The 25,059-nt window shown below is 39.0% G+C and overlaps 1 protein-coding gene across 2 annotated transcripts in view; it reads left to right on the top strand.

Moving 5' to 3' along the window:
- CLINT1 (clathrin interactor 1) overlaps positions 1-24,346 on the top strand; it is a 66,751-nt gene extending 42,405 nt beyond the window's left edge. The window contains exons 7-12 of one of the 2 annotated variants that reach the window (XM_035105762.3): positions 5,625-5,865; positions 10,413-10,485; positions 16,810-16,896; positions 20,428-20,723; positions 21,572-21,776; positions 22,585-24,346. In XM_035105762.3, coding sequence (XP_034961653.2) covers positions 5,625-5,865; positions 10,413-10,485; positions 16,810-16,896; positions 20,428-20,723; positions 21,572-21,776; positions 22,585-22,934 — 1,252 coding nt within the window. In that variant the 3' untranslated portion in view covers positions 22,935-24,346. The remainder of the gene's footprint in view (positions 1-5,624; positions 5,866-10,412; positions 10,486-16,809; positions 16,897-20,427; positions 20,724-21,571; positions 21,777-22,584) is intronic. The other variant, XM_035105764.3, reaches the window with a different exon arrangement.
- Positions 24,347-25,059: the final 713 nt, after the last annotated feature.

The following is a 25,059-nucleotide window of genomic DNA, read 5'->3' as shown; positions in this document are numbered from 1 at the left end:
TCAGCAATAAAAGATTTGCCTGTTTATCCCTACAAGTCCCTGCACCTCCTCCCATGTAGTCCCCCAACCACCTGCTATGCATTAGGAGGAGTAAGAGGGAAATCAGCAAAAATAATCTTCCCTCCTTCCGTCAGTGTGAGCATTCCATGAATACAATTCTGCATATGGATTTTTTTAGATCCCACCCCTTTGTGTCCTAGGACACTTCTTTTAGCCAATGAGAATAATAGTTAAGCACATGGTTGTATTTTTTTTGTGAATTTTTCTGGTCATAGCCTTGTAGATTTTGTAGCACAGAATTTAAGATTTCCTTCTTGTAGGTAATTTGTTGGAAAATCTAGTCTTTCAGTGGCCAAAGTACCAAGAAGAAATTGCAATGAACTCAATGAAAATCTGGCTCTCATCTGAGTCAGCTAGAAGATCTGCAGCCTCCCTGGTAATCCAAGTTTTTAAGATGTCCAAGAGACCCTATAAATCACAAGAGATAGGATTTAGTTTGGATTCTGTTGTTCTTCTACCTCTTTTACATGTGCATACCTCTACAGTTGGCACCGTTATTTCAGTAATAAGGGGTGTGACCATTCCTTGCAGGCGGGCACAACACAAAGCAGGCAATATAGAACAACTTGAAGTGGACAACACATTACATGAGACATCCCAAATCTATGTAGCCCACAACAATTTTAATTGCCTTCTGGAGTTTGCTAGCCTACACTTGTAAGGCTAATCAGGACCCTGTTGAATAGCTTATTAAAATTCCAATCATCTTGGCTTTCATTTAAAAATAAAGAAATCACTTTCAGATTGTTGCATTTTAAAAAATGGCAAAAACTCTGGGGAAGTTTTCCGTAGAGAAGCTGTATGTTCTAACCCAGAAAAAAGCTTTCATTTGTCTCAACTGTAAAAGGTAAAGGGAACCCTGACCATTAGGTCCAGTTGTGACGACTCTGCGTTGCGGCACTCATCTCGCGTTATTGGCTGAGGGAGCTGGCGTACAGCTTCCAGGTCATGTGGCCAGCATGACAAAGCCGCTTCTGGCAAACCAGAGCAACACATGGAAACACCGTTAACCTTCCCGCTGTAGCGGTACCTATTTATCTACTTGCACTTTGACGTGCTTTCGAACTGCTGTAGTAGGGGCCTAATTTTTTCTTTAGCAGGAAAATGGAGTGAAGGGGTATCTTGGGTTTTTTAGATTATTAAGAGTGTACGGAGGAAAAGAGCTTACCTTTTTTGTTTTGAATGTGTCCAAGTCATAAAAGTAGAAAGATAGAACATTTTGCTACTTTCTCTTAGCTTAAAGAAATGGCTGCTTACTTTTCAGCTAACCTTTTCATAAAGTACAGTGGACACTTGTTTATGAGATCATTAAATGCACTCTACATTAAAAGGAAAACATTTTGGAGGTTTTGCCTGCTGTGCAAACTCCAATAGTTGATCTGTTCAACAAGTGGATTGAACTTTATCGTCAGTAGATCAAACTGATACTTAATAGTTTCTGATATTGCTGTGGAAGCCTTTACACAAATCTCATCTGGATGAGATTAAAGCAGTAGGAGCTCTCATATATTTAATATTTTTCACAACAGCATGTTGGAAAAAAATTCATTAAGGTGCTAAAGTTGTACTTCTTTCCAGTGGGTTTTTTCTTTTTCTTTTGAAAGGTGAATTGATCTTGAGAGGGGAATTTAGCAGTGTATTAAATGTTAAACCAGATGTATCAAATCAGACTAAATCTACAATATATCCCACTCCGTTCTGAATCTTTATATGATGTGTGGAGATTTTTAAATGGCAACACACACAATTATTTGGGCCCTTTTTCCTGTTTCCATGGCTATATTTTTGTTTCTCTAACAAAATATAAGACAGCATATTTTCATTTTACATGGAAATTTGAGGAATATACTCTCACATGATGGATATTTTTTAGCTTTTGCTTACTATAGCAGGGTATAGTACAAAGTGCAGGAGTGAAAATAACTCTTGTCTTCACTCCCCCCCTCCCCACCCACAGAAAAATTGAACTTCATTTGAACATTTATTCAACATAATCTGAGAAAAAACTAACAATGTTTTGTAACATTATGCTTCTTTTTTTTAAAAAAAGAACAGAAATTATTTTTAAAAAATCAAGTGTTGAAAGAGCACAAAATACGTCTTTCTAAAGAATTTAAGGATGAAGAAAAATATGAGTGTATAAACTTACTCTTTAGCAGTATTTGTAGGAAAGAACTTCTAGGGAGTACCTAATCTTAGGCTAACAACCTACCACTCAGTTTGCTAGGAAAAAACAGAAGGCAAACTAGAGAGATTCTAAGGACTGGAAAATGAGACAGAAGCTGTAGAAGTGCACTAAAGAGGAGGGAACAACAGCAGCTCTTCAAAATTCCAAGGATTATTACTGCTTGGTGTTCAAACAACTCATCAGTCATAGCTCTGACTTCATTCATTGGCTAAAAACATTGAAAGGTGGGAGCAGCCATGCTGGCTCTTCTCACAGAAATAACTTAGAAGCATCCTTGTACATTTCCCTTCACAATTTTATTTCCAGAGATTTTCTTTTTTTAATGACAACTCAGAGCTGGCTCTGGGACTGGTACATCAGTACCCCTTGTAACCCATCTCTCAGTGGTCCCAGCTCTGCCTTTGGAAGTTGGGGTATTGATGACTAGAGGCAGGGCCTTTTCAGTGATGGCATCCTAACACTGAAATATCCTCAGTTGCTCACTGTTGATATAGGTGAAGGTCAATACTTTTATTAGCATGATATTTTAATGAATGCCAATTTTAGGGGTTTGGGGGCTATCTGCTTTTAATTTTCTTCTCTTTTTGTATCAGCATTGTATTTGTTATATTTCGTAATGATTTGATTATGTCATGAGATTTCTGAATTTACAGATGGGACAGGAATGAATAAGTAAAATCATTACATGGAATCTGGCAGAGCCTTACTTTGTGTGGGGGCAGCAAACCCAGAAACACTTGCTCCGTTATTTCTTCACCGCATTGGGGTTTGCGTTTGTGCGCAAACCCTCTTGAAAGGAAGAGAGTGTGCTCTGCAACAGTGCTTGGCAAATTTATTCCCTCTACACTTGGTTGGGGCTGTTAGGCCCCCTTATTACTTTGCATCTGTAATCTCTGTTGGAATAGAAAATGAAATGCTGGGTATTTATGTTCACTGATCTTAATGAATTAAATGACCTTTGCTGGCAAGCAGATAATATGCTGAGATGCAGTGGGAGGCATAACTAAGTAATAATAATAATAGGCAAAGCCTGAACCATTGTTAGTGGAGAACAAAGGCTACCCCACAGAGCATACTGCAGTTTGTGTTACCTCCATGCTGACAACAAGACAGCCTTTCTGAAATTAGGTGACTCAGTGCTCTATTGCTTATTGAAACAGAGAAACCTTTCAAAGTTATATTTCAAGTTACATTTGCATGTGTTATTCAGTGCATCTTGCCCTGTACCAATTGCATACCTTAATAATGAAAAACAACATACAATGTAAAAATTGATTACCTTCCAAATAAAAGTACAGCTCTGGCTAACATAATTTTGCTGGAGACTTAACCTGCCCCTCGCCGAAAACACTGGTCAAGTAATGACTCTTCAAAACAATTTATAAAGTTGCAAACTATGATATCCAAATCAGAAATCTGCCTCCGGTATGAATTTCCAAATTCCATTTCTTTGTTGGCCTCAGCAATAGTATAGCATAGTATCTGTGCCAATACAGTGGTACCTCGGGTTACGAACTGAATTCGTTCCGGAAGTCCATTCTTAACCTGAAGCATTCTTGACCCGAGATGCACATTCCCTACATAGGCCTCCCGTGGCCCCGGAAGCAGATTTCGTTTGTATCCTGGGCACCTGCTAATGGGTTTGTGGAGTTCGTAACCCAAAGTGTTTGTAAGCAGAACTGTTGGTAACCCGAGGTACCACTGTACCAGCCTGGGTTCCTTCCTATCCTAATCATGGTTTCAAGTGCATTTGCAAACACTGCTTAAGCTGGCATTAGCCTTAAAACTAGTTACTGTTGGTATAAATGTATTGCTAAATCATGATTAAGGCTGATGACAGAAAGGAAAGGAATTGCACTGGAAGGTAGAAGATAAAGCCTGTTCTTCAGTTTGCAGGCCATGGTTTTGCAAGAAGCTGCTATTTGCGTCAACTGTATGTTTGGGATGGTAGCTAGAAGATGGTAGCTATAAAAAGACAGGATGGGCATATAGACACCACCTTATACCGTAAACCAACTGACAAACATATCTACATGTGTCTAGCTACCATCCCAAGAATACCAAACAATCCATTGTATATAGCCAGGCCCTACGTTACAGCCACATCTGTTCCAACTCTACAGACAGAGACTCTCATCTAAGAGATCTACAGCAAACCTTTTTAGAACTAAAATATCCACCCAATGAAGTTAAACAACAGATCAACAGAGCCAGACTGATACCCAGAGAGAACTTGCTGCAAGACAGACCCAAAAAAGAAAATAACAGAACACCACTAGTAATTGCATACAGTTCCCAAGTTAAAACAGTTCAACGCCTCATCAGAGATCTACAACCTCTCCTAAACAATGACAGTTCTTTCTCAAGCTCTGGAAGGAAGACCTTTCATTGCCTACAGAAGGCCACCCAATCTTAAACAACTCCTCACCCACAATAATACAACCACCAGACTTAACATGGACACTGGTACCAGAGCCTACAATAAACCCAGATGCCAACTTTGCTGCCACATACACCCGGACAACACCATTACTGGCCCCAACAACATCAAACACACCATCTCAGGACTATTTGTTTGCTCATCTTCTAACATTGTGTATGTCATCAAATGCCAACAGTGCTCTTCAGCTCTCTATATTGGACAAACAGGCCAAACCCTATGCCAAAGGATAAACGGACATAAATCTGACATCAGGAATCACAAGACAGAGAAACCAGTAGGAGAACACTTCAATCTCCCAGGACATTATATACAAGATCTCAAAGTAGCTGTCATATTACAAAAGAATTTCAGAAATAGACTGGAAAGAGAAGTTGCTGAATTGCAACTTATTACCAAACTTAAAATGATGGAGAGACCTGGTCTGAATAGAGACATTGGATTATTATCTCATTACACTTGATAAAGCTATTTTTAGCCATCTCACCCCTTGCTTTTTCCTGTAAGACCAATTGCAGTCGTTAACAGTCGTCAACCTATCAGCCAATCACCCATTCCCACCACCCTTCTGAGTAATACCCCTCCCCACCCTCTCACTATATATAAGGGTCTAGTGACTTCTGTTTCAATGTATCTGAAGAAGTGTGCATGCACAAGAAAGCTCATACCAATAACAAACTTAGTTGGTCTTTAAGATGCTACTGGAAGGATTTTTTTTTATTTTGTTCCGACTACGGCAGACCAACACAGCTATCCTACCTGTAACTAGATATATGGAGGCAGACACTGTGAGGTCTGCACAAACTTTATGAATATTGTAAATAGATGTCATCAAAAAGATGTTGATGACAAGATACCTTTGCTATCTACCTTTTCAAGTTCTTTTGTTCGCCTTTTGGTCTATAATGTGGTTTTTGTTGTTTTTTCCCTTCACAGTGATAGCGATGAGGAAAAGAGATCTAGAAAAGGTAAATCGCCTAAAGGAGAATTCAAAGATGAGGAGGAGACAGTGACCACAAAACACATCCATATTACACAAGCCACAGAGACCACCACCACCAGACACAAGCGCACAGCAAATCCTTCCAAAACCATTGACCTGGGAGCAGCTGCACATTACACAGGGGACAAAGGAAGTCCAGACCAGAATGCTTACACTCAGCAATCGACAGCAAAGGTAGGAGGCACAACTGTACATTTGAATTTGCATTTTCCCTAATCAAGTACTGTTTTCATTAAAGGTAATAAATCTGGAGTCTTCAAGTGTGCCACAGGGAGTAATTCACTGAAAGCACTGGGACTGCATTTGGGTTAAGCAGTCGCTCCTCATCTCATATGATTTAGGCATATAGAACAAGCTCAGACCAAAGAATGACGCAGCACCTAGGTTGATACAGGTTTTGACAGTCTCCAGGGTGTTTGAATCCCAAGCTGTGAAGGGCTTCAAAGGTAAGAAACTATCTGGTAACTAGGGCAGGTTGCTGTAGAATAGGTTTAAGTATGTTTGGCCTCTCAACACAGAGACATAAGCATTCAGCACTAGTTGGAACTTCTTAGTCTCAAGGGAAGCTCCATGTAGAACTTGTTTACCTGTACAGGCAACTCCCAATTTATGTTGGGGTTACATTCCAAGGCACCACACGTTTAATTGAAATCAAATATATTTGAAACGCCATTGAAAAAGCCTGCAGATGGCCCCTCTGCCCCGCCCCCTTTGGGGATGTTTTTGGTTCACTTCTGGGTTCAGTGCGATGTGCATGTGGTCACACACACATATCAGATGTGCCTAAAATAGTTGCTGCCTGTAGTTGATCCTGGAAGTTGCAAAAGCATGATCAGCATGACTAGATGTCTCCTCTCCAGAAGCAGAAGAATCACCTTGCTTCTGGCACTTACTTATCAAGGAGTAAAGGCGGAGGGACCTAGGCGTTCCATTAGGTTTCTAACTTCAGCAGACAGGGAAACTACTGAATCATCTGTCACAGGAAGGACCCACCTACTATGGAGCACTGTGATTACCTACCAGTCCAGGATTTGGCATTTTTCGCTTGCTTTATGTACTGTGAGCATCCTTCTTCCCAACTTTGCGGAAGAGTAGCTTAGCCTCTTGTCATCCTTTCCTGCTCTCATCCTTTCCTCCTGCATAGCAGGAAAGAGAAGTGGAGGCTTCCTTGGCTGCTGCTGGACTAAGGCACTCTCAAAACCTCCACCAAGTATTACCAAGCTTGCCTGGGGCTGGAACCTAGCCAGGCTAAAATTGTGGACGCCTATGTTAGGGTTACTTCCATTTTGTATTGTAATCCAGGTTGTTATCAAACACAACATAAGTATAATGTATGTTGAATGTAATCCAGGTTGAGCATTCCACCTCTTCAGTTCAGTTGGAAGTTTTTACAGTATTTGTTATAAAGTAGAGAAAAGAGATAAAATCTGTTGCCACACCTTTGCAAGCATTCTCCAGAAGTGGAAGGATCACTTAATGTCTGAAGACCAGGGGAATCAGAAGTCATTGTTTGATGGAATCTGTCAAGCTCATAATTGCAGGGAGATTGAAGACATGAAGTGAACAGATGGGCAGTTTTAAAAACTCCCATGTCAGCCTCAGGGAAGCTAGAATACTAGAGATTGTATCTATATTACATAGGTAAGTACACTAAGACCATAATGTGAAAGCATGTTTTACTTCTGCCGTAATGCAGTGGGGTTTTTTTTTCCTTGCCCACATAGATGGAGGGAAAGAGGATGCATATTACTTTTCTGGCACTGCTGAGTCTCTGAAAGTGATGCTACTTAGGAAGGAAGTCAGGAAACAATGAAGAAAAGCTATAGTGTTCCCTTTCCACTGTAACTATTTGACTATTTGAATTAGCCCAGTTGTAGAAACAGCAGTTTGACGGCTCTGATGGTTAAACTTAGTGAGGTTATAATCAGATGGTACACAAATTTTAAGTATTCCCTAAATTAAAGACCATATGGTAGTGCACTGATCCACCAGCAAGCAGATCCTTTACATCTAAATTGTCTGCAGTTAACGTGTGCATCTAGTGTTCTTTGTTCAATAACTTATTTTGAAGATGCCCTCAGAAAAGGCAAGGATCTTTGTATAAGAATGTCACTTTAAGAAGAGAGAAAGCTTAAACTCTGATTCAAACAAAAAGGCATGAAAATATGTGATCTAGAAATGAAAGTTCTAATTAATTTGTGTAGTTGATTTTTTTTTATTTGTATTTTGTTCTGTTGGAAGCAACTGTGGGGGTACAATTTCTTTTAATTAATAAGTTTTTTAAGCCCTCTGCTTTGCTTATCAGACTTTGGAAAGGAGGCATGAGGAGCATGTCGGGGCCCTTTAATGACCTTGTCAGAGCCCAGTAAGCAAGGTCTGTTTTGGAGAGGTGGGAGTGATTGCGGGGGTTGGGGCTCTGGGGGTTCCTAACTTTATGCGATTTTGCCTTTGTGGGAGGACCTCCAGAACTGAACCCTTGCATACATGGCAGGGCCACTGTATTACTATATCCTGAAATGATTAATTCTGGGTCTGCCCTGTCCTTTAAGGCCATACCCAGACATGTACTTTGCTACCAATTTAGTATATTTGGCATAGGGCAAGGAAGAAGAACTTAACCATGTGGGTTTGCACATGTCTAGAGGTTGTGCTTTAAACTGGAAAGGTTTCCCTGTTTGTGCACTGTTTCTATGCCTCATGTCTTTACCCTGGGCAGACATTGTGCCTGTGTGAGTTATTGCATGTGTAGTGGCTGGGGGCCCAGGATCAAAGAGATGTTGGTGCACTGCGGCATAGGTAAGTTCTACTTCTCCAAGTTGCGCCCCAAGTTCAGAATCTACTGCACATGCTTGCTGCTTAGATGGGACAAATTTTGTTCTCCAGTGAGCTCCCAAACTTCATTAAATCCACAGGTGCACTTACAGTACAGTCCATTACATGTTGGCTGAGGAGGAAGTCTTGCTATTTTCAATGGTTCACTCCTAGGCAGGTGTGTATTGGATTGCAACCTTAAGTTTGATATTGCATCCTTCCCCTCTTGTTATCCTGGAAAAATTTTTTTGCTTCCAAGTATTTTCCCCATCCACCCAAGAGTCAGAGTCTTCAACAAGTGTACTGGAGGGAACTTCTTAAAAAGAAAATTAAAGTGAGCCCTGTGTCTGCATAATCGCTAATGTTGTAATGAGCAAGTTTTCTAGAAACCCCCCAGGTGCATAGAGTTTACCATAGATGTACTTGTCTTTGTGCCAAGGTTTATGGTCTATTAAAATGGCATGGTGCTCCAGGAAAAGCAACTTTTCATCCATTGCCGTCCTTTATGAACGTGTACAAAAATCTAGGATTTAGTCATCAATGATAAAGTGCACCCATGCAACAAGATAATATTGTGATTTTTAATGCATGGATTGTGTTGGTAAATACATTTCCTTCCTTGTAGCAGAAGAAGAAATCATACTACCTCTACTTTGTGACAGAAATTTCTTAAATTATGCTTTTAGTATTCGGGAATCTAGCATTTTGCTAATTTTATCAAAGAAGCAGAACCTAAAATATCCCTTCCACCTTTGGTATAACAGTCACTTTATTCCAATTTCCCAAGAAAAGAAGAAGGGCCTACTTGGGGTGGGATGCAGTTTTAACCATAGTTGCTTAGAAGTAATTACTTCAGGAAATGAAGAAGTTACTTCCAATTAAATATATTCATGCTTGGGATGCTGAGTTCAAATCTCAAAGTCAACTTTGAATTTCTTTGGTGCCTTTAGACATCACACTCCTAATATCAGCCTTTCATTTTAATTGGAATAATCCCAGAGGTAAGGCAGTAATAACCAGAGGATTAAAAACTATTGTAAAGCACAAAAAAGGCTATACAAATTTAGTTATAAGCAGAAAGATATCAAGCTTTAAAACTCTAGGCAGCTTACAATTGACCAAATGATGTTTCTAGTATTTTGAATGTCTCAAAATGAATTTTTTTGCATGTTAGCAAAACTATAAAGGTGGGGAATATTTTAAGAAATGGTTCAGCCTCTGCTATGTTTAATAGTTATGTGGAATGGGTGTGTTTTCTAAAAAATGTTTTTGCACCTTTCCACACACATTGTCTGATGGGAGGTAACAGCTAAGAATCCTTGTTATCAAACTGCACAATAATAAAACTTCCTTTATATTCTTCAGTTTTGTAATACTCTTAATATAAGTTGATTTCCAGTAACAACCAATGTTTGATGCAGGCTACCATAAATGCTATACATCTGTATTTCTCTCCAGTTTTCCAATTCCTTGCCACAAACAGTCCTCATTCAGATGCCCGCCTAAAACACACACACACCATAGGCTGTAGGGGTAGAGTAGTGGTTAGTGAATAAGAAAAAGTTATATAAATGAATTAAATAGATGAAGTAAGAAATGATGTAAAAATAAGATACACAATGGAGTAAAAATTATGATTTAGAAATTGCTAAAGATGTTTTAGAGTGAAGCGCAGAAAGGGGGGATCTGAGGAAGTCACCCTACAATGTTAAGAAAAGAGATGGATAATTAAGAAATTTAAGTATTGTCATTGTTGTATTGTTTATTGTTAGTGTTTATTTTGTTGTATTATGTTTTGATTTGTTATGCTGTCTTATTATAAAATCAATTTTAAAAAATTTAAACACACACACACCTTTGCATATTCATAACCATATTTCTTAAAACAGTTCATTTGTGCTTGTCCTTAGGTTCCCGGCAGCAAGTCATCCGGTGACCTGGTCGATCTTTTGTTTGATGGCACTGATCAATCAGTCTCAACAGGTAAAATGTATTTCTGTGTTCTGTTTGAGCAGTAGCTGTAGCTTTGAGCCTAGTACATTTTATTACTTCTGAAATAAAAAAAATGTGCATTAGGAACGAAGGAAAATGGTACCAGTCAGTTAAATGTAGAGCTGTGTATTTATTCATAGAACCACATGCAAATTACCATATTGTATAGATTAATAATAACCATAGCACCTTAGAAAGATTCACGGCTAAGTCAGTTTGTCAGGAACTCTGGTGGCTGAAATGCAATGTTATTCATAATTAATTTTAAAAGCATGTAATCCAGTCAGATTTCAACACTTCTCGTGTTACATATGGAGAGAGAGGCAGTGGTGAGAGTAGCTGACTTACAAGTCACATCTAATGTGTACAACAAAAGTGACCTTATTACTTCTTATTTTTGTTTCCTGTCCATTGACTCCTGGGTGACCTCAGAAATAACTATGTTTCTTGGTCCCTTCAAAACTGTTCAATTCATTCACTCCATTGTAGGCAACTAGTGAAACTGAGGCTTCAGTAAAGTAAATGTTACTTTCTATAATGGAGTGCATGTTTGGTATATTTTTAAAAAAACAATGAATAGCCATATGAGGACAAAGTAAGGAAGATTGTCTGTGGCTGGCATGAAATATTAAGATGGATCTATTTACATATCTTCACTGCTCTGCTGGCATGATCGTAGAATCATCAATCTTATATTAGGTGGCTGAATGTTGATAGCTGCTGCAGTTTTATAATCCACATTACCTGTGAGCTAAGAAGAGGATTAAGAGCTGTGTAACTGAAACAGTGCTTTCTCTTGAAGGAAGAATTTCTCAACAGATTCAGCACACAGCATTAACGTTGTTAGTGGAGAGATTATTTTCCGCTCCTTTTCACACACACACCCCATTTATAATACAATCAGCTTCTGAAAAGGTGTGGTTTGGTTGTAACTTTTGGGCTATGTGAACTGTCATGATTCTGCCAGAATTTGTTACTCTTGTACAAATTTTCAACATGGGGCTGGTTCCATAGAAGTGCTCCCGCAAGGAGACTTTCCTGCCATCTTCTTCCAACAGCAGCTAAAAAGATGCTCCAGTGGGGCAGGGGATGCTCTGGAACAGTGTGGGATAATAAAGGGGGGATTAAATGAAATTGAAGCACCTTGTGCAAACAGGTCCCATGACCCATAAACAGCTGGCATTTCGGGGACATTTGGTAAGCCTTGCACAAACATCTTAGTGTGAATTCTTCTCTGGGTGCAGCAAGTATATACATGATTGGCTAATGATTGGCTAAATCTAGAACTTCTATGTATTAAACCCAAGCAACATTTCAAACAGTTACAACCATTTTTTTGCCCCCCGGGATTACTGTTATTTTATTATTATTTTTCCCTGTGTATACCAATTACATAGTGATAACAACATGAAATTATCTCCTCATAAGCAGGACTTTAGGCCACAGCTGTTAAGCTTTATCCTTTTGCCCCCTGCCAGTCCCTGCTTTTGAAGGGTTCCTTAGAAAATGCAAGCAGCAGCTTTGAAAACTTTGCAGAGGCACAAGAATTCTCCTCCTCTGAGTATACTAGAGAATGAGAGTCGGCATTATATCCTTGTACTTAGTATGCTTTTGGATTCTGAATTCTTGTAGGTGTATGGCAGCAAATGTGACTGGAAGCTGTCGATATTAAGAAATACGTATATCTAGACTGTTTTTTGGATGAGGCCATGGTCTTAGGCTAGGGCAATAAAAGTTTGTTGTGATTGTATAGACACTTAAGGAGTCTCTTTGCGGAGTCTTTGTTACTGGGCATTGAGATTCTTTCCCCAGCAAATATCTCTTCAGTTTGTCTACCGTAATTTTTTTACTGGGTTTTTAACATACATGAACAGTGCTCAACCCTTCCACTTTCCTAAAGTTGTGTTTTAATGCAGGAATTCAACATCTTTAAGTTCTTCATCTCAGTCTTCTTAGAAACATTCTACTGTACTTTTAGGTTTAATTGTGTTTTTCTCTACCATCTGGTTTCATAGTTCCCTTTAAAACCTGATCATAACACATTGTAGACAGACATTGCTTCATTTTTGGCATATGGAGTATTCTACAGTGATAGAATATTTGGAATACAATATTTTTCATGTATGGTTCACTGAAACTGTGTGTTTCTGTTAAGCTTTGTAGCGAGAGCCATTGCATACATGACCCATACCTCTCTACTACCATGGACTTTGTTTGAGAAAACTGGGCTCCCACTGATTTGAAGCACTCACTAAAGTCCTGATAATCTTATAGGCAGAGAGCCATCCATAGCTGCCAAGTTTTCCCTTTTCTCGCGAGGAAGCCTATTCAGCATAAGGGAATTTCCCGTAAAAAAAGGGAGAACTTGGCAGCTATGGAGCCATCCCTGTGGATAAAGAAAAGGATGGATTAGGGTTAGGGTTCTAGACCACACACGATGGGTTAGGGTTAGAGTTCTAGACACATCTGCAGCTGTGTGGGAAACACTTTACTCTGAGTGGCTCCTATGCAGCTCAGGCTGCATTGAAATGACACTTAGGTGGCTACAAGTTCATCTAAAGGGCACCTTTGTTCAAATAGGTTAGCCTTGTATTTGATCTTCCTTGCATTGATGCTGTATTACCTGCCTTTCCCACTGCCTCATATGTAAATGGGGTGTTAATGGGCAGATTGCTCAATCCTCCTTATAATATTGACAATAGCATATGTGCATATATATTTGGTCTTACAAATAAATACAGAGAGAGGAGCATTTCTTACAACACTTGAAACATGTCTGGATATAATAAAATGTTCTATTTTCATTCCAGTTATCTACAGGTAGATCATCTATTATAAATAATGTTGATATTCCCCTTGTTCTCCACAAATCTAAAATTGATGCAACAACTTAAACAGATTGAGAATCCCAAGAGGCAAATAGGTTCGAGTTTTCAAGCTCCTGTTTTTATTGCACTCCCTTACAACTTCCTAAAAAGTATCTCCTGAAAGTCAGAGGATTTATGGGATAGGATTTGACTTGAATATGCCCCCAACCGCAAAGCAGTTTTCCAGTTGTGTATGAAGCTCTTTGGATCTCAGCCACAGCTGGTATCCCATAATTTGAAGGAGTGCTCAACTATTAATTTAAATCCCGATCTGGAAAAACCCTGATCACATAGACTGTTGCTGTGAGAACAGAGCATGCTCATCTTTCTTTTGAGAAATCTTTTCTGGATTTGCCATTTGACTAATGCCAATTATTCTGCTTTCACTTCTTTAGTGGAAGTTAAGCTTACCCGCTCTTTCCACATCAGCATTTAGAAGATGTCCTAGAGATGAGACACATTACCAGCTGGCCACCACAAATAGCATCTTCTACTGCCCTAAGGAGACAGATGGAAGGAGTTAATTTATAACGACAGCTCTCACTTGGGAGTCTTTGAGGCTAGCTAATGATGTTGTGAAGATTAGCACTGTCCTTCCTAAGGAGGTCACTTTCCCCAACCAGTGTGTTACTTGCTGTAAAGAGCTTGGCTCCATTAGCTTGTGCCACACACAAAATAGCAAAGAGGCCACAATAGGCATTGGTCTCTTTTGTAAAGACAGTGGCATGGAAATCTCATGTTTTTGTGGAGGTGCTTGCCAAGCAACTAGTCCACACCAAGACAGTGGGAAGCATTTCTTCCCCAAGAAGGGGGATAAATGCCTAATACAAATCTCCATCATTTAATAGAGGATAGAAAAAGAAAATGAAACAGCTTTGTGCAGTGCCTCATATGGAAATGGTAGCTGTTAGCTCACCCTGTTGCACGACTAACAGCACCAGGTGACTGTGCTGGCACTGCATCCTAAGAAACCCATCTTCATAGACTTGCTGTTAGCTCTGAAGAAAAGTTCTGTGTTTTCTGAGGAAGCAACTAGATGGAGCATGGGCCCCCCAAAATATGTGCAGAAGCAGATTAATCCCAAATGACTTCACCCGATTTTTAACTGGCTTAAGCATTTGTCATACTATTGTTACTTTTAAATTGATTATTTGGTATCATTTACCTATATTGTCTAAACTAGCACTGCTTGTTCAAGTAACCATCACCTTGAAATTTGTAATCATTTAAGTATGCTAGTGTTTACGGACATGACATGTGCACGTGGTTGCATATGCCATGCAATGCTATGTAAATACTGTTTGTTTCTATCTTCTGGATAGCGCAAATCCAGAAGCATCCTCAAGTGCTTAGATAAAAATGATGCTTATCTTTGCATAAAACTCCATCACAGCTTCCCATAATGATTTAAGATCTATACTGGTAAATGCCCAATCTGTCTGTCTTTTGGATATGCTCTACAACATAATTCACCTATTATAAGACTTTAAGAGGGTCTTGTTACCGCAGTTGTTAATATCTCCTATTCGATAACATATCCGTGTACATTCTGAAGGGAGACGTTCCTGTCTGAAAATGAAGTATGACTTCCTAATAATTGACTAAAGTAAAATGGCATTAAAAAGAAATACAAGTACACATGTATTAGAAAGGGAATTGTTCCTTTTATTACTGCCAGCCATTTATTAAAAAGGCGATGGTTCTAGTTTAATTAACCGAGTTGAGAGCAGCAGATGGAGCAGAATGTCTTGCAGCGATAAGACAATTCAGAAATGGCACCAGATGTTGGAAGCTGTCCCTGGTGGTGTTTGAGTGCAACACAGATGTTACAGTCCCACCTGGCTAGTTTCTAAGCACTGCAGGCTAAGCAGCTGTGATGTAACCCATATAATGTACGCAAACACTAAAAGCAGAATAATTGAGCGGCTGGTACTCCTTGGAAGGGTGTGACTGTTCAGAGGTGAAATCTTTTAAGGACAAACTGCATCACTTTTTTGGTACTTTCAGAGGGGAAAACTGCCAAATAGAAGCCTAAAGCCCTTTATTAAAGAGATGGTGGTGGAGAGTTGCTTCACCCAGACATTTTCCTTCACAGAAAAAAAATATGTACAGAAAGTGCCTATTTTTTGTATGTATTTCTCTCAGAGGGCCAATTAATGTCCACAATTATTTTAAAAAATTGAATGGGGGCTTCCCTTTTAGGGCTAATAGCTTGGGAGGGGTGGTTTTTGTTGGAACTGTAGCATTTCTGATTAAATGAAGCGCTCCTTGTGTATAGCATTCCCATTCCTGCTCAGACATCCCCACCTGCGACAATCATCCTATTTGCTTGCTCCTTAAACTTGACGCACGGAGATGTACAGAACAATGACCAGTGCAGAGGCTGTGAATCTTTACTATTTTGATAAAAATTGTGTAGGAAAGAATAGTAAAGATACTGTATTTTTTAGTAAATAAATCATTAGTATCTACAACTGGGACTTTTAATGTTCTTATTCTGAAAAGGAAGCAAACTTATTAAAAAATGAATACCAGTGCAAGTTTTATGCATTAAAACCTTGAATCTGAAATCCTGTGCAATTCATTCCTGCTTTCAGTCTCACAAGATTTAACATGTAAGGAGGCCTTTTTAAATTTTTCATTCTATGCAACATAATAAGCAAATAAAGGCATTTCTCCAATAAAAAACTTATTCTGTTTCTTATATCTAGTACCTGAATTAGAATTGCATTAATCTTTACTGTGTGATATTTCTTCCAAGCCTACACTGGTTCTTCACCAGTTTTGCGTTCCATGCAACCTTGGTAAATTATTACTTAAATTACGAAGTTGAATATAGACCACTTTCATTGATGTACAAGTGGTGGGATATAACTGAACCATAAAAGCAGGCATAATTCGATTTGACAGGTTTGTTTGTGTACAAAAAATAAAGAAAGAAAGACTTCAGCCATGTATATGCCTTGTGACATTTTGTTTTGATTGGACTATCACCCTTCTGAATCAATCTTCATTTAATGCATGATCGTTTATGGTGCTCACTTCCATGCTTGTGCATGCCAGAATAGTGAAAAAGTTGAGGGTGGAAACTCCCCACAAACTAGTTAAAGGAAAGCACAAGAGTACAATTGCATGCACACCCAGGTTTTGTTCCTGCAGCCCAGTTTGCAGGATTTCCACATATTTCAGTTTTTGTACCATGACAACCATCCTTGTACAGCAGCCATCAGTGATAAAATATCGTATATTGAGGGATATAATCTGACTTGAGAACTGTGCCCTGAGAACTGAGTTTCAATACGCTTGATGGATTGCACCGTTTCCCAGAACTGTATATCTTGACACCACGTACAAGATATTTAAATATAAAATTTAATATTTGATGTGAACTGCTACTGGAGTGGGGCTGTGTTCACTAATTTACAACAAGTCCTTTGATTGGTTGTAGGTGGAGCCACTGACCCCTTCGGAGGGTTTGCGGACTTTAGCTCTGCTGCCGCCGCCTCTGCCTCCACTGGCTGCCCTCCATCACAAGGTACAGTGCCAAGGGAGTGGAACAGAAAAACGACCTCTCAAATTTTGGTCTCTTGCTACTTGAAAGTGTCTTCTCTTCCAAAATAGATTAAATTCTATGTCGAGTTCTCATTTTAAAGGTGCTAGATTCTGCTGCTTTGTATTGTGATGCAGTTTCATTATAAAATCAGCTCCGTTTTCGGGGTAGAGGGGTTAATTATTTGGGGAATGAGATAAAACAATCATTCCAGTAGCACCTTAGAGACCAACTAAGTTTGTCATAGGTATGAGCTTTCGTGTGCATGCACACTTCTTCAGATACCAAAAAAAGAAAGCTCATACCTATGACAAACTTAGTTGGTCTCTAAGGTGCTACTGGTTGGACAGTGTTCTCGAAGCTACGAACATGAGTCTGACCAAACTGCGGGAGGCAGTGGAAGACAGGAGTGCCTGGCGTGCTATGGTCCATGGGGTCACGAAGAGTCGGACACGACTAAACGACTAAACAACAACAAAGGTGCTACTGGAAGGGTTTTTTTAAAAAAAAAATTGTTTTGACTGCATCAGACCAACACGGCTACCTACCTGTAACTTGAGGAATGAGCTTTTCCTTTGCCCCTTCGCCCGGGGGTGGCTTACCTTTTCCAGCTCAAGGGCCACCTCAAGCGTTTTCTACACCTTTGAGGATTGCATATACAGTATTGTGTGCACTTGGACACACACACTTGCAAAATCCACCCAGGTGAAGGATGGGGACGAGCAGCATACATATGCACACACCCAGCAAAGAGGACACACACACGAAATAATTGCTCTGGGATGATTTTTACAAGCACCAAAATGAATTTAAATGAATTAATGCAGCAGTAATGATCATTACTTTGTCTCCCCTCACAAACACCTTTAACATTAATTGAAGCTAACTGAAACACTGGGCTGGAATGATTTTCACAGGTACCAACAATGAATTCCAATTAATGCTGAGTTGTAGATATTGCTATAGTATAAGTATGTTGTGTACTCCATCCCATTTCACCTGTAATGGTAACATTTTATGTAATCTGCAATAAGCCTCTTAAGAATTGTATGTTACAAGTCCACATTTTATATTAAAGTACTCTCTTGGAAGAAGGCTAGAATTCACCCAGGAAACATTTAGAATTTGACAATAGATGCTGTGCATAAGGCAGGATTGTTACATGTCTAGGAAGAGGGTGGGGACGGGGGCCTGTTAATTTGTATGTACTGATTTATTTAAGTTCCACACAAACTAAAAATTGTCCACTGGGGAGAAAAAACCAAAAAACTTCACAGCAAGAGCTCCTTGTAGGGGTGAGGAAACTTATACAAATGTTATGATTGGCCCTAAATTACTCTTTCGTTGTATTCTTGCCACACTGCTATAATAATTGCTGTTACCCAAATTACTTTTTAAAAGACAATGAATGAATGTTTTTCTACTGAGGAAGGATAGCTGGTCAACAGAGCTGGGATTGTTCAAAGAGTTTTGAACCTAGCAGTAGCTGAAACAATTGTTCTACCACAAAGCATATTGCATAGAAGAAAGTGTGGTGTTTCTTGCAGCCATCAGTAATAAAATGCATTGTATTGAGGGATAGGATTTGACTTGAGAACTGTGCCCTTAAATACTTGAAGCTTTAATAATGTTCTGCCTTGATTTTACAGGTTATTGAAAATTTAGGTTTGTGGTGCTCAAATCCTATTATGCTAATAATGCAGTCTAAGCTTGATAATACTCCTTCATCAGTGTTAATATGATTAATCTCCACCAATCACCTTTATGCAAGCAGCCAGCAATGATTAATCATTCTTGAACAATAAAGCCCCCCCCCCCCCGAAATCTTTTGCTGATTAATCATCTTTGGTAAAGTTCCCCGAAGAGTGGCATCAAATGCCTCTGTCCTCTCCCCCTTTCCTTTATTTGTGTTTGGATATGAGCATCCCGTAACTGGAGAATCAGCATTTACTTATCCATCAGGAATACTTTAAGTGTGCTTAAATTTTTAATAGGCAGTACTAATTGAAATATTCCCAATAAAGGCCCTTTTGTAAGGGAGATCAAAGCAAAATGTTTCACTGTGGCCCCAAGCTAATGAATTCTAGCCCAGTACTTGCGTTAAAGTGGATTGTAGTGCACAGATAAGCGATGGATGTACTTTTCCCTCCCTGCCCTTCCTTACTTAAATTTTAATCCACCTGTGGAGGAGAAATTAATTAAAACAAGGGTTTTATACCCAGGCGAACAGGTACTATTACGAAGTATTGACATGAAATGTAAATTATTGCAACCTTTTTAAGATTAGGTGAGTTAGATTCTAAGTAATAGGCAGGTTTGTAGTTCACTAATTCCTAGCTGGCTGTACAGGCCAGATTATTCTGAAATCAGCAGGGTCTCTTATCTCTCAGACCTAAACCTGTCAGGTGAACATTGATTTAAAATTTTGAATGCTTTCTTTTCCGTCTGCACTGATGAGGCCTAACAGTTAAATGTAAATTGCAAGTTGTTCAACTGTGTGAAAACCAGTGCTGGCATGTATGCCCCTACGTGCCTTTGTCTGTGCATCAGGCTACAATAGTAAGATCTACAAAACTGTTGCACTTCACCAGTGGCTAGCAATTGATGATCATACCAAAAGCTCATTCACTTTAAAAACCAGACATCTATTTTCTCATTATCTTTACACCTTGGAGCTTCACTCACAAGTTTATTCAAGTAAAATGTGTATTTTTAAAATATGTAAAGACAGGCAGACTTTTATTAAAAGAACTAAATGTCTTGCAGTTCTCTAAGCACATGCTGTACAAAGATTTGAGAGCATGTGTGAGCTTTGAATGCATATTTATCAAAGCTCCCATAGAGCGCTAAATAAATACGACACAATGCTGTTAACAAGCACAACAGAGGTGAGATAAACACCCTGAGGCAACTGAATTTGAAAACCCATTATTTTATTGGTATCCCACTTAGCTGTACCGGTTTAATAACTCTATACAGCAAGTAATGTATATGTAATCAGATGAGTTTGAACAAATTGCTGTTTTTATGACTTCTTACGACTGTGAGACCAGCCTTGTTCACAGTGATTGATTCAAAACATCAATGAGTTAATGTTCATAGCTTTGCTTAAGGCTCCCAATTTTGAGCTACTGGCAATTTAGATACTGAACTTCTGCTGTGCTTCAGGTGTCTCTTGTGCCTGCCACATTCTTATGTGTTGAAAGTGGATCCTGCAGATTTTCCTGTTAGGAAATTTATGTCCCACTCATGTGGACTCCACAGGTGGCACATAACCAGCCATACTTTTTAGCACTGGTGTGGCTGTTTCATTCTCATGTGTGTGCCCCCCCCCATTTGCTATCCTGTTAAAATTGTTGGAATATTCATGAGGGAGAGTAATGTCCAGATGGAGATCCTACCTGCAGATGTTAATCTGGATGGACATACATCGGCTCTCATTTGTTTCACTTCATGGAATGTGGCATTTGCTCTGTGCTTTTCATAAAGACTCTTACCTTTCTTTTCCCTCCCCAGGTACAACTGCAAGTGGGAATGGAGAGTTTGGCGACTGGAGTGCCTTCAACCAAACCTCTCCAAGCCCTGCTGCTTCAGCTGGAGAGCTCTTTGGTGGCTCTGCTCAGCCAGCTGTTGAGCTCTTTGGTGGCTCTGCTCAGCAGAGCCTTGGCCAGCCTCCAGCTGCTTCAAATCCTTCTGACCTCTTTGATTTGATGGGTACATCCCAAGCCACCATGACCTCTTCCCAAAGCATGAATTTATCTATGATGGGTTCCAGCACTGTCAGCATTAATCTGCCTATGTCAAGGTCACAGGTATAGTGCTGTTCTGCTGTCCCTTGACTACTGTTTACTCAACGGATAGTTTTGACACACGCTTAACTTAAAGCATCTTTTGTGTAGCTCTGAAAGTGTTTTCTTGCCTTTTTGCTTCACTGGCCCCTCTTTTTTCTTCAAGATTCAAGTAAATTGTGAGAGGAAGCACCTAAAGTAATCTAAGAGTTGTAGAACATAAGGTAGACTTCAAACTTGTGGCACTTTGATTTTAGCAAGGGGGGTGAGCGTGGGCAGTGCCACCTGTTTCTGGCAAACTGGCTCACATATAGTTTTACCCAGTTTAAGAGTAGTTGGATGTTGAAAACAAGTCTTTTGACTAGGAAAACTTAGCAACTAGTTGATCAGGTATGGTCTGAAGTCGCATGAGGCCACTAACCTACTGAAATTAATCAAGTCAGGGTCTGGTCAGTGCAAGAAGACCTCATGGGAATTACTTGTGTGGGTTCCATGGTGGAAGAAAGGAGGGATATACTGTAAATGTAAGAAGAAGAAAACTAATTTTCCAAAGCATCTAAAATAGAAGGATGGTTCAGAGAAAGTATTTTTAGGTAAGGGGGGAGCAAGGCACTTCTGAATTACCACTCTTGGCACAGTTCCAGAAGACTACCAGATGATAGGTAAAGTACTTAAAGAGATGCTCTTGAGAATTTTATGAGCATGAACTTCAACTTTCTTCAGTTCTCTTAGGAGAACATAAATGTCCATCTGTTTCTCTTTATGAAGACTGGATGAACTCCTCTCTCTGATAAATTATAGCTGTAAAATACTCTTGGCAATTCGTAGCATAACTCTAAAGATCTATTTCTTTCTTTCTTTAATGCTTTTAGCCTTTGCACGGTGTTAACCCAATGATACAGAAGCCTAATCCACTTTATGATATGGGCACAGAGATGGTCCCCAAAAATGTAGGCAAAACCCTGCCATCCACTTGGTCAGACCCTAGTGTAAATATCAGTTTGGACAATTTAGTTCCTGGTATGCAGCCTTCCAAGCCCCAGCAACCATCACTCAACACAATGATTCAGCAACAAAGTAAGTAATACAATTCTTGCGGTGCATGTATTTCAATGAGTTCACTCTTCACAATATATTCTTGATCAAAGTGTGGGTGGGTGTTTTAAAAAAACACCCAAAACACTAGACTTCCTCAGCACCTATAAATTGTCTCTTTTTCATGACCAGAGTATATTATATGCAGCTTTGTAGCCTTCTACTATTTAAAAACTCTCTTGCTTGAGTGTGCACAACTTTTGATTGACCAGCCATTCATTGGATTCAGCTTGATGGATCACAAACTATATCAGCCTGCTTGTGCTTTGAATTTTCCTCACCCTGATCTAATGATATGGTGCAGCCTTTAAAAACTTTTTGTGGTGACTCCTCCCAAATTCTTGAACTGTCAGCCCCCAAGCAGTGAAAGAGGATTCTTGTTCTACAGAATTTTCATTTCCCTCTGCCTTTCCCTCAGTTTCTAAACCAGGTGCTAGTAAAGTTGTACTTAAAAAGATCTAATGTAGAAGGAATACACTGTATTTGTGGATCCCTGAGCATAATAAATAAGTGGGTATCTAGACAAAGCATGGTTAGGCTGTGGAGAAAGAAGAAGAGAATTGAGAGGAAGGGGAACTATGACAACTAGGATTTGTGCTGGACTTCAGTTGTCAGGCATATAGAAATATGTTAGATGGTGCCTTTAAGGATCAGCTTAGAATTACTATAAGCTTTTTTAAAAAATATGCAGCCAATATGTTGGGTGGGAATATACTTGCATTTTCTTTGAATGATAGAAATATCATTTAAAAATCACCTTAACATTTAAAACTTCTTTTCCACCCCATAGATATGCAACAACCGATGAATGTGATGTCTCAGAATTTTGCAACCATGAGCCTCAACTCACCACCCAGCATGATGCCTGCTCGACCTCCTGCAAACCCATTGATGGGCGGGCCTGTTCCTGTGGGAATGCCCACTGTGATGACTGGCACGATCGGGATGGCTTCCATGGGAGGCACACCTATGATGAATCAGGGCATGTTGGGAATGAATGTGAACATGGCAATGCCAACTTCTGGAATGGGTTTGTCAGGCATGGGCATTACTAATATAGCTGTGGCATCCTCCATGAGTCCCGGAACTGTGCAACCTAAGCAAGATGCCTTTGCAAATTTTGCAAATTTTAGCAAATAAAGATTGTAAACCAATCAGATTGAATGAAGGATTTTAGCTGCACAAATAAAGCTGGGGTAAGGGTTGAAAATGCTGATCAAATGCTTTCTCTTTTTCTTTTATTGCTTACTTTAAAGGAGCCCACATAAAGAACCCAAAGGTCATTTTGTAAACTCCCAACCTACTTTTGTTCAAGTTTTGGTGACGTCCTCCATCAAGTGATATGGTTGACATTGCAATCACTTTTTTTAACAAGAGAATTAAAAGCCTTTCTTAGATGGCAGAACCAGTTTTAACTTTGAAACTTGTGGAAACTCTGGAATTTGGGGGCTGGGTATATCTGTGTGAATCTAATTTTATACTTGATTTCTTTTTTCCCCTCCTGGAATCTATTTATCATAATTGGATCCGTTCCTTTTCCTACCACTGAGTCAAATTTGAAGTCAAAGTATGCTGATCAATTTTTTATAAGAATATATATATATATATATATTTTTGTCCAAAAAAATGGCTTACATATGTGATTATGGCTAATTCAAAGGGACCTGGAATGTATATATACTTTTGCTACTCTTCCAGCAACACTGCTATGCTATCCAAATTTTTATTATAGACCTCTTTAAGCGATTTGCTGATGAATAAGGTGGGAGCGGTGGGGTTTTCCTACCTCTTTCTGCTTTAATACGCAATGCAGAACTGGTAGAAACTTCATTCAGACTGCTGTATGGTTTCCTTTCAGAGAACTCTAGAGAATATATATATATATGGTTGGGTTTTGGTTGGGGTGGTTTTTCTGCAGCCATACTCCAGTGAAAAGTGGCAGCCTCCCTTGGGGTCTCTGGGGTCACTGTTTACATCACTTGACAGTCAAAATGCAAGAATTTTTTTCTTGCAACACAAACAAGAGAAACAGCATCTTTAAATTAATAAAGAACACCTCTAAACTTTTTGTTAATCCAACAGCATTGGATTCTAAATTTTATACATTTGGTGACTTCATTTGTTTTATGTAAATATGGCCTTAGCAATTGCGGAATTCAATAGAAAGGGATTAAATAAATATATATAAATGAATAAATAAATATATAGATTATTATTATTATTAAAGGAAACCTGTAGCAGTCAGATTTTATGAGTTGATGAAAATAAAGGAAATGAATGAATGAATAAAAGGCTTTTTCTTTTCCTGCTATCATTCTGTATTTAGGTTCAAACACAGATCATGATTTTTAGTCTGGGATGCAGAGGTTCAGTTTATATTCACAGAGCCAGGGCTGCTACTAAGAATGAGTACTATATTCTAGGTATAAAACTTTATTGGCTCCCCTTTCTTATGTTGGATATTTTTTATTATTATTAAATTGATAAAACTTTATTTCCATTGTATTCATAATGTTCTGTTATACATAACATTAAAGTGTTCATTAAAAACAGTGTTGGGGCTGCTTCTCCTTTCATTCCATTTGACATTTCATGAGAGCAGTTGGGGGGGGGAGAAATAATTATAATTTGGGCAAAGTAATTTTTATAAATAATTTAAAATTGTTTAATGACTTTTTATCTCCCGCCTTCCCTATCTGACTCTACTGTTAGGAATTAAAAATGAAGCAGCGCAGATATCTTGACCCACTCCAGCCTTGCTAATGCTCCATCTACAACATTTCTAATTAGGCAGAAATTCATGTACTTCAGCTAAGTGGTAATGAAAAGTGATTCATTTGCTGAATAAGAGATGAGAGTGAGTGTAATTAGCTGACTGCGGTTTTTAATCTTTCAACAATTCAATGTGTTTAAATTAGTTTCAAAGAATAGGAGCTTTCAAGTGTTGTTACATCAAAGTAATCAAGACAAGCTTTACTGGCTGTGCAGGACAGATCGCCTTCTCTTCAGTTCCAGTTTTGAAACCCTTGAACTTTTTGTGGGAATTGTCTTCATAACTTTGTCTTGTGACAGATGTTGAGAAGCAAAAGCAAAAAAAAAAAGTAAAATAAAAATGAACCTACAAAACTGCAGGAGGTGGGAGCAAACCAGTTTTCAGGGGGAACAGAGGAGTTGTCCAACCTGTTTTTAAAAACCTCGTTCTACTGTTACAGTGTCAAGGCACCAAACTCCAATAATGCATTCTCCATACAATTCTCAATACAAT

Source organism: Zootoca vivipara, chromosome 2, assembly GCF_965207765.1.
Source record: "Zootoca vivipara chromosome 2, rZooViv2.hap1.1, whole genome shotgun sequence".
Taxonomy (NCBI): Eukaryota; Metazoa; Chordata; class Lepidosauria; order Squamata; family Lacertidae; genus Zootoca; species Zootoca vivipara.
This window is presented reverse-complemented; position numbering and strand designations above follow the sequence as displayed.